Genomic DNA, 17912 nt, shown 5'->3' with positions numbered 1-17912 from the left:
GCCTCTGCTTTTCCACAATGGGAAGGTGTTCTGAGCAGTGTGCTCCATCTTGCTTGCTTGTCTCTGTGTGTAGAACCATTCAGCTCTTGTGTGATTGAAATGCCGCATGTGAGGGCAAGACTTGCACCCGTTGCAGCTTTTGAGGTTCAGATAGGCTTGTCTCGGCTGCACTGGGACCCTGAGCTGCTTCTCTCATGCCCACTCCCCAACCCGGCCATTCCTGCTCTGCGCTGGCAGGCCACAACCTCCCCAAGGTTTCAGACAAGATACCTGAAGGAGCGTCTCCACCCCCATCATTCAGCCTGGACACCTCCGAGGGCCTCCCTCCCTGCAAGAAGTGAGGTTACAGAGGACCTGCTCGGTGGTGGCACCCGCCCTGTGGAACGCCCTCCAATCAGATGTCAAGGAAATAAACAACTATCAGACTTTTAGAAGACATCTGAAGGCAGCCCTGTTTAGGGAAGTTTTTAATGTTTGATTGTATTTGTAATATTTTGTTGGGAGCCACCCAGAGTGGCTGGGGAAACCCAGCCAGATGAGAGCAGTATGAATGAATGAATAAATAAAATTATTATTATTTATTACTTTTCCCCAGCCCATTTTGGAAATGCCAGGCTATGGACCCAGGGACCTCCTGCATGCAAAACGGCCCCCTTGCCCTGAACTATAGAGCCTGTTTCAATCTGCCCCCCCCCCCCCCGGAAAAGGAAAAGGTGTGCCTGAGGTTCCAGCCTTGAAGGAGTGCAGGATCCTTCCCAAACTCCTGAGCCTGGGCCTGGCCCAAGCAAAGCCCGTGACCTAATTAAGGTGCCGTTAATTGGGGAAGGGCCAGCTGTTGAAGGGACACGCCACCGAGCCGCCTCTTTTGACGAGGTCTTGACAGGCTGGACTCTGGCGCCAGATGTACAAAGGCTCTTCCACCCCCATTTCATGCCGAACTGGGAGCCCGCTCTGGCTGTCAGCAATCAAACCCCATTAGTGCTGCTGGGGTGGGCGGGTGTTCCTCTCTTCTGTGCCCCCCCCTTCCCCAAGCGCGTATCCCACAGCGACCAGTGAGGGGAAGAGCTACCTTGCTGGCCAGCCTGGACAGGGTGTGGCAAAGGGCGGAGGGAGAGGGCATTTAATTGCTGTGCCATTTAATTGTCCTGCCATCTAGCAGGGCCAGGGAGAACCACCAGCCTTTCAGGAAACCGAGGAAATTATTTTTGTCACGGGGGTGTTACTGGGAAGGTAGGCAACTGCAAGTAGATATGTTGGTCACAGAACTTTTTTATTATTAAGTCCACAAGAAGAGCCCTACCCGGACCCTACGATCATCTTCTGAGGCCCTCCTTCATGTGTCTCCTCCTTGAGAGGTCCAAAGGGTGGTGACACGAGAACGGGGCCTTCTCTGCAGTGGCTCCCCGTCTGTGGGAATGCTCTCCCCAGGGAAGTTCACTTGGCACCTTCATTATACACCTTCAGGCGCCAAGCAAAAACACTCCTTTTTAACCGGGCCTTTGGTTTTACATCCTATGCCCTTTTAAAATATGTGTTTTTGGGGGGGGGGGCTATTGGGTTGTTCTTTTTAGCTGTATTAGGTATTTTGTGGTTTTATATCTTGATTTTATTCTGTGAGCCGCCCTGAGACCCCCGGGTATAGAGCGGTATATAAATTCAATAAATGATCAAATGATACTGCTGGCTCAGGCAAGGGCCCTTCTACTCCAGATGACCCAAAGGGAAACCCGTAAGCAGGAAAACTCCCCCCCCCCGCAGTCTCAGCAGCTGGTTCTCAGAAGCGTGCCTCCCTCTGGCAGGGCTAGGAGCCGCTGAGAGCCTCCTATTTCTCAGTGTCTGCCTCTTTTACGCCTCACAGGTGGGTTGTACATCTATAGCCCCCTTGCCACTCTGGATCCCAGGCAGCCCCCCACCCCTCAGCATTGGCTACAGACCCAGCCCTGTTTCTCACCCGCCGAGCGGAGCCTCACAGCTTTCCGGCCACATCCCCTGCTGGGACCCTGCTGGTCTGCTTCCCATGGGGGCACCTGGTCAGGCCGCTGTGCAAAGCGGGTCTTGGTGGGACCCTCTTCGAGTCCAAAGGCTGCCCCAAGGGGGTCCAGGGCAAGTCCACAGCCGGCCGCTGCATCCCCCCCACAAGGGACAGGGCAGCTTCCGCCAGGCCTTCAGAACATGTAACCGGAGCCTGGGGCCCATCGAGCCCAGTATCCTGCTCTCACAGAGGCCCACCAGATCCCTGCCGGATCCCTGCCAGAAGGATCTGAGCCCAAGAGGACTCTCCCAGCCCCAGGTTCCCAGCCACCAGCATTCAGAAGGATGGTTGCCTCCACTGGCTGGGGAAGAGGGAGCCCTTGACAAGGAAAGTCGCAACCCGCTTGGTGTGGCAGCCTGGTCGGCTGGGCGGAGGGACGGCCCTCCCTGCCCTACCTGGGAAACTCCGGCAGAGTGATGGGTGAGCAGATTCCCCCTAACGAGCGCCGTGGGGCACCCCAGAGTCTCGCATCTGTTGCGAGACAACAATAGTGGCCCGTGGGGGTCGGTGGGGCTTGGGAGAGGCAGCCCTGGCCAGGCCCCTTTTGTTGTGGGGGCAGCCAGGCGTGCAATATGGAATCGGGTCTGACGCCCCCCCACCCGGTGGAAGGGGGACGAGGTGAGAGGCGGCAGCTGGACCGGGAGAGGAAGCAAGGAGACTCTGCAAGGCCCTGGCTGAGAAACAGCAGAGGTGGGGAGCTTACAGGCATGAGGAACCCACAACCCTCCTGCTCCCAGCAACAACCAGCATGCCCAGTGGTCAAGGAGGGCCTGAGTTTGTCGTCTCCAGCTTCGGGAGCAACCGCAATGCTTTGCTGCAGCCGTAGACCCTTTCGTCAGTCGCAAATGTTTCTGGCGGAACGGGGGCAATTTTCATTAGGATTAATAACAGGGGAAAGGTTAAGTGGGATTGCACTCCTAATGATGATTACAGCCCCCCCCTCCATACTCTGCAATCTAAGGGGGGGGGAGCTGCTCTAAGAGCAAAGATTGGAGCAGTTAGCATGTGCAAAATGCAACTTTTGGGGTAAGCCCTACAACCCACCTTAAATGAGAAATGAGGGGGTTGAGGCAGCCTTTAATTCCCAACCCCCCCTGCCCCCCCAGCTCCCGTTCTTTTGGGGCAACAAGCACCAGTCGGCACCAGTGCTGCTAACTGCATATTGACAGATTGGGAATGTGAGCCTGGGGAGCAAACCGGTTGCTGAAGGCAGGTAAGGAGCATTTTGCAGCCTGAGTGTCTCACTCCCTTCTTCAGTGCGCGGTGGAGAGTCCCGGGGGGGGGGGGGTGAAGGCAAAATGTGTGGAGCAGCAGATGCCCCTGGTACCTGGTACAGTAAGCGAGTTTCAACACACGCACAAACCTCTCTGTCCTGCACTGAGACCAGCAAAAGGCGTCTGAGTAGCAGACTGAGCAGACACCGGTCTTTCTCACTATGCTGAGATGGATTGAAAGAAGTGAGAAAGCGAGAAATTATTAAAGAAAATATTTCCCCCTCCTTCATTCTGTTGGCTGAACTCTGCTGCATAGAAATCACACCAAATGTGGCAATACTGAGACAAACATCAGAGAGAAATGTCTACCCAAGAAAAAGCAGAGCAAACAGAAAGTGGTGTGCCCACTTGGAATGCAGTCTGCTTTGCAGTAGCAGGCTGCTTTGGGTAGAAACAAAGGAGCTGTCCATCTGGCCTGGAGGGATTTATGACTGATGGGTGCCAGTCGGGAGGGTTCATAGTCATTTTGTTCTCCTGCATTCAATACAAATCAGTTGCTCCAAGACTGAATCTGCCCTCTATGAGGACTAGTGACTTGGTGCAATGTCACAGCCCTGCCAAGGGCATCTGGTTCTGTTTTCTTGTTTTTGATATCCCCTTTCCAGGGGGTGCAGGAATCACTGAACCCAACCAGTCCAATCCACAACTCAGAATATCCCCCAAATATCTGCTAGAAGAGGAATATGGCAGAGCCCAAACTGCCAAACTTCTGGGTCTTTGAGTCCGTGGTGCTAAATTCTCTCATTCGAGGCAACGCCCGACTATGACAGCAAAACCATCGCCATTAGCCAGCGTAAACCCGGCTGGCTTGAAGCGGAAACGCCGTCCGCAGTGCCTGAGAGGCCACATCATAGTCATTGGCCACGATGGAAGAAGCTGAGAGTCGCCTGGCGAGAGACCACGCGGTGTCAGTTCCTTCCTCTGTCCCCTTCCTGGCCAGCGTTTGGCACGGTGGGTCACCTGCCCCACCATCAAATGGGCTGCCACGTTTTGTCAATGGTCTGGATGTGCTCCTTGGCCTTCATCCGCAGCGAAGCGATGCTGGAGCTGCGCTGGTCCACGTCCTCCAGGGGGTACTTGTCCACAAAGGTGGTGGCGCACTGGTAGGCGGCGGGCGCCATGGGCTGCATGCTCTGGGGCATGGCGGGCGGGCTGTTGAGGAAGGAGTGGCCCGTGTAGGCCGGCTGGAGGCCTTGCGTGGGGCCCATGAAGCCTGGGATGCTGTGGACGGCCGTGGCGCTGGAGATGGGCGAGGTCAGCCAGGGGTCCAAGGGGAGGGAGTTGCCGATGGGCCCCACGTTGGGGGCCATGGGGGGCCTGTTGAACGACAGCATGGGGGCATCGTGGAGCTTCATGGAGTTGGCCTCCATCTTCTCTTGCCGGCGCCACTTGGCCCTCCGATTCTGGAACCAGACCTGCGAAAAGGAGAAGCACCTTCTCAAAGCATCCAGCGCATCATCAGCATCATCACTGTTGTTGTTGTTGTTATTATATATTTATTGGCACCCTGCCTTTTCCCCTGAGGGCACTCAAGGTAGCTTACATTACAGATAAAAACAAGAATTGCTAAAAACAGAAAAACAATATATATATTAAAAATAAACATTGATAATGGCAATAAATTCAGCGGGCAGAATTCAGCGGCCAGGTTGCTCACCGGAGCAAGACGGTTTGAGCAGCTTACACCAATCCTGGTCCGACTGCACTGGCCACCAATTAGTTTCTGAGCCCAATTCAAAGTGCTGGTTCTGACCAATAAAGCCTTAAATGGCTCAGGACCACAATATCTCAAGGACTGCCTCTTCCCATATAAACCTACCCAGACCCTGAGATCATCTTCTGAGGCCCTTCTTCGCGTGCCTCCTCCTCGAGAGGTCAGGAGGGTGGCAACATGAGACCGGGGCCTTCCCTGCAGTGGCTCCCTGTCTGTGGAATGCTCTCCCCAGGGACGTTCACTATACATTTTTAGGCGCCAGGCAAAAACGTTCCTTTTTAACCAGGCCTTTGGTTGATCTGATTTACATCCTATGCTATTGGGTTGATGTTATTTTTATTATGCATTTTGTGGTTTTATATCTTGATTTCATTCTGAGACCCCCGGGGATAGGGTGGTATATAAATTCAAAGAAGAGGAGGGAGAAACAGCCCAGCCCCCTTATTAAAAGCACCCAGTGCCCCTAACACCTGGAGACCCACGGCTGAGAGAGGCTGCTGTCGATGGACCAGTGGTCTGACCCCATCATGGCAGTGCCACCTGCTCCACCGCTTTGTCCCCAGAGCTCCTCGTTGTTCTTGCTCACCTGAACCCGGACCTCTGGCAAGTTGACTTTCATGGCCAGCTCCTCGCGGCTGTAGACGTCCGGGTAGTGAGATTTCTCAAAGGCCCTCTCCAGCTCATGCAGCTGGTAGGTGGTGAAGGTGGTCCGGTTCCGGCGGTGCTTCTTCTTGGGCTGCTCCTCGTCCAGGTTCTCCGGCGTGGTCCCCTCGCTGTCCACGCTCTTCGGCAGCTCGCTCAGCTCCCCCTCGCACTTGCTGAGGAACATCTCGGCCCTCGATCTGCGCAGAAAAGTCAGAGAACTCCGGATAGTTCTGAGCAGCGTACTTTTCAGGGGCAGATATAGTGGGTCACATAGCAGAGATGGGTAGAGGAGCGGTGGGTTGCTTGGTTCCTCCTTTGCTGGTCAATGCCCCTTTTGCAGATAATAATTAACAACAATTAAAAATATCAACAGTTTGGGAGCAGAATCCCAGACCAGCTCATTGCCTCGGGTACAATTTAGTGCAATTTAATTATTCCCAAAAGTTGATTGCAGCTGTTTAAAAGCAGGGTAGGGTGCTAGTACCTCAGATTTGAACTCTTTCGGTGAAGAAAATGAAGAAGGCGGGAGAGCAAGCAGACCTGGTCCCTTTTCCTGGGTCGAAGGGGGAGGCCAGCAGGTGGAAGCGGTCTGAGGCTCCTGGTCTGCCTGCTGCTTCCCAAGTTGGCACAACGCTGTGTCTGCCGAGCTCCACCACAAGAGCCCTGATCCTGGCTAAATCCCTGGATCAGGCGGACGAGGAGACACCTGTCTCGTGCCACTACTTCCTCCCCCCCCCTCACACACACATCTAGGGTAACCTTCTACCAAGGCAAGGGATGGTCCTGCCCCCAAAGGCAAAGATTCTAGACCTCATGGCCTTGAACAAGGCAATTGTTTCAAAGAGGAACTGAGGAAGTGGCCATGGGTCCCTCTCACTCTGTGGGGCAACAGGGGCTGCAGACAGGGAGTCCCTTCGCAGCCCTACCAGGGACTGAAGCTCCCCCCGGGAGTCCCTTCTCCTGCCTCCTTCTGAGCTCTGCACGGGGGACACTGAGCCCATGGAGCAGCAGGAAGCTGACAGGATTGCAAGGCAGGAAGGGGGGGGGGCTGGGTGAGAGTGGACTGAGGCTGGCGGGGCAATGTCCCATTTACGTGAATGGACCAGCCTCTACCCCCGGTTTGTGCCCTTGTAACAATGTCCGGGTTGCAAGCCTTCAGTTACATAGCAACACAAACGGGACTTGCAATCAGATGTCCTGTTCCAGCCAGACAGAGATGTTCTCCTTTTAAAATGAGTTTCTGCCCACTGGCAGAATGAGCTGCTAAGGATTTCGAGCCTCAGTTTCCCAATGGCATGCTGTGGATTGTTCTTTTCCTTCTGCGTTTCCCCCAGGACCTCCGCAGCCAACTTAATTATGGTGACAGGAGGGTGAGGTATAAAAGGAGAGAGGGATGGAGGGTTGTGGGAGAGTAGCAATCATTGCAGTTTGGAGATCCAGAGAAAGGGGGGGCAGGATTGTGTCCCCCTGCGCCGTACGAAGAGCAGGCTCAATGGTGCACTGATTTCAACGGGACCTCTCCTGTCACAGTGTGGGAAGGGACATGAATTTCCCACTCCCCACATCTGGATGGGAAGCCCCAGGCCCAGGGGCCAAGTGCCTCCCGCTATAATTCTGTGGGGCCCTCAGGGCTACTATCCCCCTCCTCTCTGGCCTGGCCCTGCAGCTTCCTCTGAGGCTGCCCCTCCCTGGCCTGGATGGAGAATGGTGTGTGTGTGTGTGTGAACCTTTGTGCGGCTGGGGTGTAGCTATTTGTGCAGAAGAGTCACCCAGTTTTGCATCTGAGCCCCTCCCCATCCCCAGCACCATGTCTCCTGCTGTTCCAAAGACTGCCTACGATGACATTGCGGCTCACTGGCTGAAAACTGTCCCCGGTCCCTGCTGCACAGCAAATGATTTTGGGAAGGGGGAAGCTTTTCTAAAGTGGCCTGAAATGAACGCTGCTGGGGGGGGAGGCTGGGGGCGTGTTTGTGTTTCTGAGCCATCATTTTTGCTCCCTGCAAAACTGGCATTGCATACCTTAGTGCAGCGTAAGCATTTGTGGCCTCCTGGGATTATATTGATTCGGGAGGTGGCGAGTAATTTGCATGGGCCCTGATCCAACAGGAAATTCTCCTGTGCAACCCGCCTGTGTCGCTCTCACCAGCTGCCACTTAGCCACCCACTGGGCTAAGTTCAAGGTGTAAAAGGCCCTATAGAGTGTGGGATCAGGAGACCTGAAAGGCTGTCTCCCCCGCGATAGTCCCGTTTACTCTGCAGGTGATGCCACCTTTTCGGGAGTTTCCTTCTGCACAATGTGGAATTCCCTTTCCCTTAAATGTCTTTTGGGCATCTTCCCAATCTGCATCAGAATTGCTTTTTGTAATTCTTTTAAAGACTGTTTGATCACTTACTGATGCCTGTCCCCCCCCCCGCCCGCTCCTTAGGAAGGAAGGTGGGGGGATATAAACATAATCGCAAAAAATAAATGTATAGCCCTGTTGTTTGTGCAGGAGACGTCCCTGTTGGGTCTGCTATGCCTTTCCCCTCTCCCTGGGCTGGATCCATCACCCTCAGTGATGCTCTGGATCCTGCCCTCAGGCCAAGCTACCTCTGGATCCCCTACACAAAATTAGAAGGGGGAAGGAATCTAATTTGGTTCAGGTTTAAAGGCAAACCTACCTAAGTCACTCTCCCTAAAACAAAACAATATTTGCTCTGCCCAGCAACAAACTGGAAATGTGGAGAATCAAACTTAAGAATGGAAATGGCGCAATCCTGCCCCCCCCCCCGCAAAACCTGAGAAACTGAAATTAATGGATTTCCCCCTCCCTGTACATAATTTCACACTGCAACAGAAAGTTTGTCTCTTAGACATCTTCCCTTCTCCGCCCCACCCCACCGAAATTCTTCTAACACCCTGTTGCATTTCCATCTGTAGCCCCCCCGCCCTGCAGGATTTGTGCCCAGGCCAGGTTGGGTGGAGTTGTCCACAAGGGACTTCCTGGGAAAAGAAACTGAGTCACTTTTCGCTCTCTTTGTCCAACACTTCCTTCCACAATTCAGCCTCTTGGCCTTCCCAGAACTCAAGAAGGCAGAGGGGATGTCAAAAGATGTGCTGAATTGATTTATTTATTTTCAAACTCTTAACAACAGGTCTTAGCTAAAATTTATGTAGTTAGAAAAATAGACAGTTTATTTATCCACTTTTCCCTGCCTGATTGTCCTAGCCAGGCTCAGTATGTCTTTCCCCCCTCATATCTTTTTTCTTTTTGAAACAATCAACTCCACCTTATCCACAGCAGGTTTTTTTCCCCTTTTTAGCTTTAAGTTCTTAAGCTCGAAGATTGAAAGGAAAAGCATCGCCGAGACGCACAATCTCTTGGGGATTTAGTTGCTATCTGAATGTTGATTTATTCTTAAAAGACACTTTTGCTTTCCGGAAATGTTACAGGGACTGGAAACGGGATGGGGGGCAAAAGGGCCTTTTGCTGGGCCCACTTGCAGTTCTGGAATCTTGGGGGGGGGGGTCCCCATGCCCTCCTAATATGGTCTAATATTGGGGAGGAATTAATAAAAGTTCCCAGCTGTAGAAATCAATGAAGCCGGCCTTCTTGGGAAGGAGAGAGACGCTTCCTGGAATGTAGAAATCGGGTCAACTAGGGCTGGGTCTTATATTCTTGCTTCAGCCGATCAGCTTGAACTGCCTATTGATGACCTTAATTTGTATTATTATTTACATCTATGTTGGGATTCTGTGATTTCAGGGGCAATTTTATTTAGGTGGGGTCGAGGGGTTAAGTTTGGGCCCCTCTGCAACTTACTGCTATGCTCTCCTTCCTCCCTTTCAAATTGTTAAAAGAAAAGAAAAAAGCAATTATCCTCTATATTTTTTTTTTGGGGGGGGGTCATAGCAAACCTCTAGCACTCTCTGGAACGGAGAGGACAACAATCTACTTGTCTCAATTTTCTGTCAGGATTTGGTATGAACCTTCGGCAAAATCCCCAAGGGCAGCAACATTAACAAGCGATGGATATAATAATATCGAAAGGAAAGAAGAGAAAATAAAGATGGTTACGAAGGCTCTGTTACCTGCTCCCGGCCCTACTTGGATTTGCTCAGAAGTATTTAACTTTGTCGGTCCCCTTCAGGAAGCCAAACAAGCGGCTAACTCGCTCACAATCTTCTCGCTTGGCAGCCAAGATGCTCAGTGGTCGCCTTAGCTGTCACGGAGCCCACCTCGCCTAAAGCCCCAAAGAGATTCTTTATTTAGTCTTGCAGATGTCACCGGACCCTTGCAGATTGGAAATGAGTCCAGCGGATTAGGACGAGGTTATTAATTGGAGGCCTTCCCCTTTAAGAATGATTGACAGTTACTTTCTGGCTAAGTAATTGCTCTAAGTGTCCCCTTGGTTCATCCACTGGGCTGGGCTGGGCTGGCGGGGCGGAGGGGACACCGAGGAGGCCCCGCAATGATGGGCCAAGCGGCGCCCGCCCCCTCCCCACTTGGATTGTCTTCCACACAAAAGCACCCCGCTGCAGTTTCCCCTCGTAATCCCCTCATTACAGGAGAGGGAAAGAATGATTAGACACAGAGAGAAGAAAAGAGGGGGCACCACACAAATGGGGGAGGGCGGAAACAATGGCCTTTGTCTTTGGGCAGCAGGCTGAAGGGATGGATCCCAGGGCCGGGGGGGGGGGGGGAGGGCAGTTTCCTAACTTGGGCTCCTTGCTCTGCAGCCAAGGGATGGGTGAACTGGCCTGGCAGAGCCTGGAAGCCCCAGCAAGGACGCTTTCGGGGGGGGGGGGTCAGGTGCGAAGCTGAATGCGGCTTGTGGCGTAATGCCACCAATGCACCCGGGGCACAATCGAGCAGCAGGTTCAGCAGCCCTAATGTGTGTGGAAGTGTAGGGAGACACATGCAGCAGGAGAGAAGCTTCTGGCAGGATCATGGCCCACAGGCCTCCCCCTCCGCCCCAGTTTCGGCCTCCGAAATGCAAGTGACCAGGCCTTACGGTGGGCCTCCCTCTGACACCCCCCCCCCAACCTGGGCAGCTTGCCTGATGCCTGGCTGTGTGTGGCCAGGGTGGAGAAACTATTGTGGCCCTTGGATTTTAGTCCGTTATCTGGAAAGCACCTCTTTGCATTTGACACCAGGCATGGCAACCTCGGCCTCCAAAATGTCCTGAGATACTTTGACCATTGCGAAGAGCCCGGCTGGGTGAGGCCGGTATCCTGCTCTCAAACATGCATCTTTGGGAAGCCCACAAGCCAGGGTCTGCCCCACGTTTTGTCCCTCAGGAGAGGGGGGGGGGGGACACATCTACAGCAGACATTTGAAGCACCTTGAAAGTACATGGCTTCCCCCAAAGAAGCCTGGGCCCTGAGCTACCATTTGCAGGACCATTAACAAACTACACTTCCCATGATTCTTTGGGGGAAGCCATGCGCTTTGAATGTGCTTTAAATGCAGGCTGTGGGTGGGAGCTCTGTCTCTCCCTAGGCCGCTCCCATTCACCTGCCAGGACTATGGGGGGGGGGGGCAGCTGAGTTAGTTTGGGCTTCTCTCACTTTCTCACTTTTCCCAGTCTTAGGTTCGGTTCTTCAAATTTCTACATCAGTTTGCAATTATTGCTATTTCATCATGAAAATTCATGAGTGTTCTAGTGCAAATTCCTCCGAATGATACACAAGTTTTTATGCAGTTTTCCTAGTGACCTTTTTCAGTGTCAGGGCCAAAATCTCTTCCATGCAGGCTTCTGGGGGGGGGGGGTGGCTCTGAGATTTCCCAGCCTTGTTCTAGACTGGGGAAGTGAATAATCTGATGGAACTCATAACATGATTGCTTTTTAGAATGTAAGCTTTGAAATGTTCTATTTTGTATAAACTGTGAGCATAGGATTTAAAACGTAGTTACATTGTCTTTGTTGTATTTCTGTGCCTTTTTCACACACACACACACACACACACACACACACACCATCACGCTCACAGCAAAGAAAACACGAACACATTTGCAAAAACAATTTAATTATTATGAAATGAAGGCAGCAAAACAACACAATAGCAAATATAGTAGCATGCAAAAGGCAATATTTCAGTGCAGCGCTGTAAATATAGCAAGATTACATCAAGGGCCTCCAGCATCCCACAGCAAAAATAATAAGGTAGCTTCGCAGGTTCCCTTTGGTCTGAGAAATGCCCCCCCCCCCGAATATCCTCTGCCCACTTCCTGGTGACGTGATGCGTGCAGCCTGGCAACATCCCAGCGCCATCTCCTGCCCACCATGGCTTGGTCTCGGGCTCCAGCCTTTACCGCCAGCCAGCAGGATTCAACTCTGCCCACCTGCCACCTGGGACCAATCAACGGCTGCCAGCTTAACACCTTAATACTGCTCTGTGCTGCTCCTGGAGGGACCTTGCGATGGGTTTCAGGGTTGCCACTTTTGGGTCCAGGGAGGAATTTGTCCCCTCAGGCGAATTGGGCCTGTCTGAGGGTTTGCCCACAACGTTGGCAGATATGGCATTGGGTTCGTTCCTGGTCTTTGGCAGAGGGAGAATCGTAGCCTCTGCTGCCCTCTGCCTCCTTAGTGGTGGGGAGGCCCATTTGCCCAACACTAAACTCATTTACACCTGTAACCACCAAGCTGGTGGCCTATTTTAAAACTGTTTTTGTGTCCTTCTTTACTGATATGGCAGAGGTACACAAATTGGCCACACTCTGTCTCCTGCAAGTCTTCCAGAGGCTGGTTTCTCAAATGGATTTTAAGGGAAGCACAACCCACACAAACTCAGGTTTTCTTTGGCGAGAACAGCAAAATCCAGCAATGGCACTGCTGTTTGGCCTGCGGAGGATTAAAAGATTCAAACGTTTTTGTATCGCGAGAAGATGCTCCTCTGCCTTGTGCCTTTGTTTTTCTGTGCACAAATAGCTTTTTCAAAAAAACAACTCCCCCCTCAAATAACGAAGGCTTAGTTTGGATTCTCCAACAGCTCTCTCTCAATGAAAATATATACTATGTTGTTTTTTAGTCGTTCAGTCGTGTCCGACTCTTCGTGACCCCCTGGACCAGAGCACGCCAGGCACTTCTGTCTTCCACTGCCTCCCGCAGTTTGGTCAAACTCATGCTGGTAGCTTCGAGAACACTGTCCAACCATCTCGTCCTCTGTCTTCCCCTTCTCCTTGTGCCCTCCATCTTTCCCAACATCAGGGTCTTTTCCAGGGAGTCTTCTCTTCTCATGAGGTGGCCAAAGTATTGGAGCCTCAGCTTCAGGATCTGTCCTTCCAGGGAGCACTCAGGGCTGATTTCCTTCCGAATGGATGCGTTTGATCTTCTTACAGTCCATGGGATTCTCAAGAGTCTCCTCCAGCACCACCATTCAAAAGCGTCAATTCTTCGGCAATCAGCCTTCTTTATGGTCCAGCTCTCACTTCCATACATCACTACTGGGAAAACCATAGCTTTTACTATACGGACCTTTGTTGGCAAGGTGATGTCTCTACTTTTTAAAATGCTATCTAGGTTTGCCATTGCTTTCCTCCCAAGAAGCAGGCGTCTCTTAATTTCGTGGCTGCTGTCACCATCTGCATATATACTATATACTATATATTGATTTTATATTTGAGGTTTCTAAGCAGAGGTTGGGCGGCCATCTGTCAGGGATGCTTTGCATTGCATTGCAGTGGGTTGGACTAGATGCCCCCTATTTGTGGGGGTCCCACTGGGGCATCTGCTTGGCCAGTGTGAGAACAGGATGCCGGACTCCATGGGCCTTTGGCTTGACCCAATAGGTTCTGATTTAAAACGTGCAAGAAGAACCCTGCATCGTTTTCTAATGGCGCTCGTTGCACCTCCTTCTCCCACTCCGTCTTCTTGCTGGGACCAGCGTGCTTTCCCTCTAATGTCCAGCTGGGGAACAGAGTGCTTTTGAGTTTGTACAGCGCCCCCCCCCCCCACTTAGCCAGCACTGGGGGCTGTCACCCCTAGAAGTGCAGCGCTGGCATTCTTTCAACCAGAAGGCAATTTGGTCTTGATTTTACCACCCCTGAGCTTCCACCATCTGTCCCAAGTGGAGTCGGGCTCCTTTAAATTCATTTCATTAATTAAATGACATTTCAATTAAATCAACTATTTAGGCGTAATAAGCAGCCCACCCGCAAAGCTGAGAAAGAGAGCAAATGAGCCACTAGTATTCACCAACTGCAACACATGCATGTGCAAAACAATTTTTAAAGAAGAAAAGTTCTTTTAAAAATAACCGTTGTTTTATTTTATTTTCAAAGGCAAGCATTTAACGTCACAACAAAGAGAGACTCGGATCCAAGCTAGATGCTTCCTCCTCCTTCTGGGGGTGAGGGGCCTTGAGAGCCCCCAAGTCTTTCAGCATAAGGCTGACACCATTTACCAGGCTGGGGGGTGATGGGAGCCGACAACATGTGCAGGATGACCAGGGAAGATTAACCTTCCTTTCTCTCCGATTCTCATTTTCCCAGTCTTAAAATCCATTTTTCCATGTTTCTGCATTGGTTTGAGATTCATTAATTTGTAAAGTCCTCCTAAAAACCACCTGCATTTTAGTGTATATTTCCCCCAATATAGAAATGTTTTCAGATGCAATTTTGGCCAATATACTTTTTCTGCAAGGCGATATAAAGTTATTAGAATAACTTGTAACTAAGAACCACGTTTCCTCTTCCCTCCCAACCTACTTTGGAGTCATTCTTCTTAGATTGTAAGCTTGAGAGTCAGTTAAAAAAGAGACGCAGGAGCTGTCCTTAGTGTCCCTGGGGACGGAAGGATGAGCTGGAAAGATGCTCACACATTGCCCTGCAGAAAAGGCTGGTCTCCTAAGCAGCCCTGCCTTTCCCCTGACCAAAGCAGGCACATCCACAGCCTGACCCAAGGCGGGTTCCAAATACAGGGCAAAAGAGGAAGAAAGGTCTTGGCTCCATGCCTGTTTTGGTTAAAAGTGGGTTGTGGTTCTGAAAAAGTTGACGATTGGACCATACCGGGGGAAACAGATGAATAGTCTGGCTGGATGTAAGATGGCTTCCCAGGTTCCTGCCCATTCAGAATCATGAGGACTAGCACCACTAGGAAGCTGTGGGGAACTGAGGCAAGCCCTCTGCTGGGGTGCAGGGCCTGTGAGGTGCTTCACAATGCCACTGATGCACTGCTGCTCAAATTTCACCTGGGGGTGGATTTGCTGCGGATTGGGACCAGAAGGCACAGTGGTTGATCTCAGGGTAAAGGTAACTGTCCTGGAGCCACGGATCTCAGGCAGGGTTCCGTTTCTGGCAGGAAGGAAAGCGGCTCACCCAGCTGCCCTCTGCCAGCCTCAGCGGTGTGAGGATTTAGTTTTTCCACACCCTGCCAGGCCCCCCCTCCTTGCCCCCCCCCACCTAACCTCCTTAAGGTGTCGTCAAAGGAGGGTGTTGAGCAGAGAGGAGGAAGAAGCCGCAGGGCGATTATTTGCCCAATGATGATAATTGCCTTCCCAAGACGCAGATAGCAAATTGATTTCCTTCCTAGGCCGGGTCCTGTAATCACTTCATCACTTTAAAATATTAATGCTACACTTCTTTCCTCGTTTCCCAATTACCCTAATTGAAGCCAAATTGGCTAAAGAGGTGCAAGGCAGGGGTATCAAGGGGGTTTAGTTCACTCAAATGACAGTTTTAAACTTGACTAAGCCTATTAGACACCAAAGCTGATAACACTTAGAGACGCTGTGTCAGCTTACTGGAGGGGGGGCAAAGGATTGGGGAGATGGGGGGGGGACTAAGGCCAAGAGCTGGATGGCCTGGGGGGGGGGGGAGGCCACGTGACCAGCTCTTAAAAGGACTTAGCACTTTTCCAGTTCATTAAGAGAACTTTGCTGGATGGGGGCAAGGCTGGATCAGGGTGGGGTGGAATGCAGAAGGGCCCCAAAACACCCAAGGGCAGTTTATCGGGCAGAAAGGTGAGCAGCAGGAAGAAAGAAACTAGTTAGAGGGGTTCAGAGGTCCTTCGAGGCTTCCTCCCACCACAATACTTCTGCCGCTGCATCTAGAAATCATAAAAATGTGGAATGCAGCGAGGAATGCTCCTGTTTGGGGTGCCAGCCAGCCAGCCAGCCGCCCCTCTTTGGACTAGATGACCCTTGGGGTCCCTTCCACGTCTACAATTCTATGCCCTGGAAAGGGGGGGGGGCTAGTGATGGCCAAATGTCTGAGAGGGCCTAGGGAGAGCCTGCTAGATCAGACTCAGGTCAGCCCCACACCGCACATTTAATTAACCTATGGCACCAATCCCTGTGTCAATTAAAACACCCTTGGACAAACATTGAAACACAAAAAGGAGATCTCAGCAGGCTGCTGCGGATCCCTCTTGTAGTCACCAATTGCCCTCTGCTCCTGGATCAGACCAGAAATCCACTCTGCCCAGCACCCTCCTTCCAACAGTGGGCAGTCAGGAAGCCCGCAGCCAGCCCATCATTCTGCACCCCCATCTCTGAGCAGAGCACCCACCCTTCTGAAGGGACTGTGCCATTCTGAAAGCGGCCTGCCTAGGACTGGGGCTACAAAATCGTGCTCTCCATGCCTGTAGCATCAGAAGGGGAGACCACTAGCTTTGATACCTCTGGCCAACTCCACCCGGAAGAAGTCTCTGTGCCGCTCTTCTTCCTGACAAGCACCTGGAACCCAAAGCCGCTAGTGTGGGGCATTCCCACATGACAATATGCCCAGTTTCCCTGAGTTATGTCTAAGCCCCGCGAGATTACACTGGGACATCAATCTGATTACACGCACCCCAGCCCCATTTCCGCCACATCCAAGGCTAAGCTGGAGGTGACAGCTGCATGCTCCAAGCGCTGGCACAGCCCTGCGGCCGTCCTGGCACAGTTGTGCCCTGGAGAGGTGCAGGTCAGATGGTGAAGATGTGGGATTGTTGCATTGAGCCAAAGATCTCCCAGCCCACCCCCAATAAACTCACACAACATGCACACAACGTTCAGTTCCCCCGCTCCATACCCTCTCCTGGCACAGATGCCGAGTCCGGCCACAGCGGAAATAATCCCCAGAGGCAAACAGGTGCCCTTATTGGCTCCACTCGGCTGCTCTGGGTGCAGGCTGAGTCCCAAAGCAAACCTGCAAGGCCTGAGCAGGTTGAGCTGGTCTTGCAGGTGTGGGTTTCCCCTGCACTGCTTTCCATCACCGCAGCAGCCGGCCATCGTCCCCAGAGCCTGAGCTCCACTGCAATCCAAAACCGTCGCGACACTTAGAACCGTCTCCCCTTGCAGTGCTTGTGTTGTGAGGAGGTTAACTGGGCTTAGTCAATTAATTAATATATTGCTGACGTGCTTTTGGGACCTTTGGACGAAATGGGCTTGGGGGGGTGTGAGAATGTGTTATCATTCTCAGTAATCAATCCCATCAGGTCTTATTAACTAGCTCATTGTTTCATTACGATTCTTAATCTTGGGTTGTTTGGTGAAGAGAGAGAGAAGGGCAGGCAGAAGGGAGGCCAGGGGCCCCTGCGTAGACGGAGCAGAGCAGGATCCTCCACTTACTTTGCAGAAACTAAGCGTAAGACACGGGCCGGCATTTTCTGAAAATGCAGTGAAATCAGGGGTGAGCCAGAAACTGGGATTTGCAGAACCTGCCCTCCAATTTCCCCCAGTTGATACCAAGGAAAGTGCTCCTGGGCCCCGAGAGAAGGGGCAGTTACGTCCACATGGGGCAATAATTCATTCTGCTAGCATCTACTGGCTTAATCATGAGACATACCTACTTTCTTATCTTTCCTTCCATCCTGCTTCCTCAAGAGTTTTAGCAATAGCTCCTGCGCACGTGTCCTTCTCTCCTGGTTGCAAACACAAAGTTCCTATTCCAGCCTTTGCTCTCTCACACATTTCAGTTTTCATTCAGGCTCTGGCAAGGTCGAGGTCCAGGTGTAATAGATCATAACGTTGCTAGAAGCATCCCATTTCTGCAAGCAAAGAGAGGTGGCTGAGGAGATGGATTTGTCCCAGAAGGGATCAGATCTGCCTTCCTGACTTTAGTGGCAACTGAAATTAGGGTTTGGCAAATCTATTAATTTTGTTTTCTCTCAGTTTCCCATTTTCCCATCCCTTAGTTCGGTTCTCCACATTCCCACATCGGTTTGCATTTTAAAGAAAAAATCATGAAAGTTCAGCAGCATTTTACTCCAGATTTCTAATACACATTTGTGCATGCAATTTTGCACAATATGTACCCTAGTACAATGTCCCCTAGTATAATCC

At 51.7% G+C, this 17912-nt stretch overlaps 1 protein-coding gene and 1 long non-coding RNA gene across 2 annotated transcripts in view; one reads left to right on the top strand and one right to left on the bottom strand.

Moving 5' to 3' along the window:
• LOC310668692 overlaps positions 1 to 581 on the top strand; it is a 70430-nt gene extending 69849 nt beyond the window's left edge. The window contains exon 2 of the long non-coding RNA XR_014506800.1: positions 436 to 581. This is a non-coding gene — a long non-coding RNA (uncharacterized lncRNA). The remainder of the gene's footprint in view (positions 1 to 435) is intronic.
• A 3444-nt stretch (positions 582 to 4025) lies between these two features.
• On the bottom strand, positions 4026 to 9844 carry LOC310668271 (retinal homeobox protein Rx1). The gene is made up of 3 exons (XM_083421298.1): positions 9738 to 9844; positions 5607 to 5862; positions 4026 to 4721 (listed from the first exon to the last, which is right to left on the bottom strand). Exons 2-3 carry the CDS (start codon positions 5847 to 5849, stop codon positions 4278 to 4280), a joined length of 687 nt encoding a protein of 228 aa, XP_083277424.1. The 5' UTR covers positions 5850 to 5862; positions 9738 to 9844; the 3' UTR covers positions 4026 to 4277.
• Between the last annotated feature and the right edge of the window lie 8068 nt (positions 9845 to 17912).

The sequence above is a fragment of the Podarcis tiliguerta genome, assembly GCF_965153285.1.
Source record: "Podarcis tiliguerta genome assembly, chromosome: 18".
Classification (NCBI taxonomy): domain Eukaryota; kingdom Metazoa; phylum Chordata; class Lepidosauria; order Squamata; family Lacertidae; genus Podarcis; species Podarcis tiliguerta.
This window is presented reverse-complemented; position numbering and strand designations above follow the sequence as displayed.

Coding starts and splice junctions, on each gene's coding strand:
- LOC310668271 (XM_083421298.1), bottom strand. CDS start 5,849: ATGTTCCTCAGCAAGTGCGAGGGGGAGCTGAGCGAGCTGCCGAAGAGC. Junction 4,722..5,606: donor TGCCAGAGGTCCGGGTTCAG/GTGAGCAAGAAC, acceptor TCCTTTTCGCAG/GTCTGGTTCCAGAATCGGAG.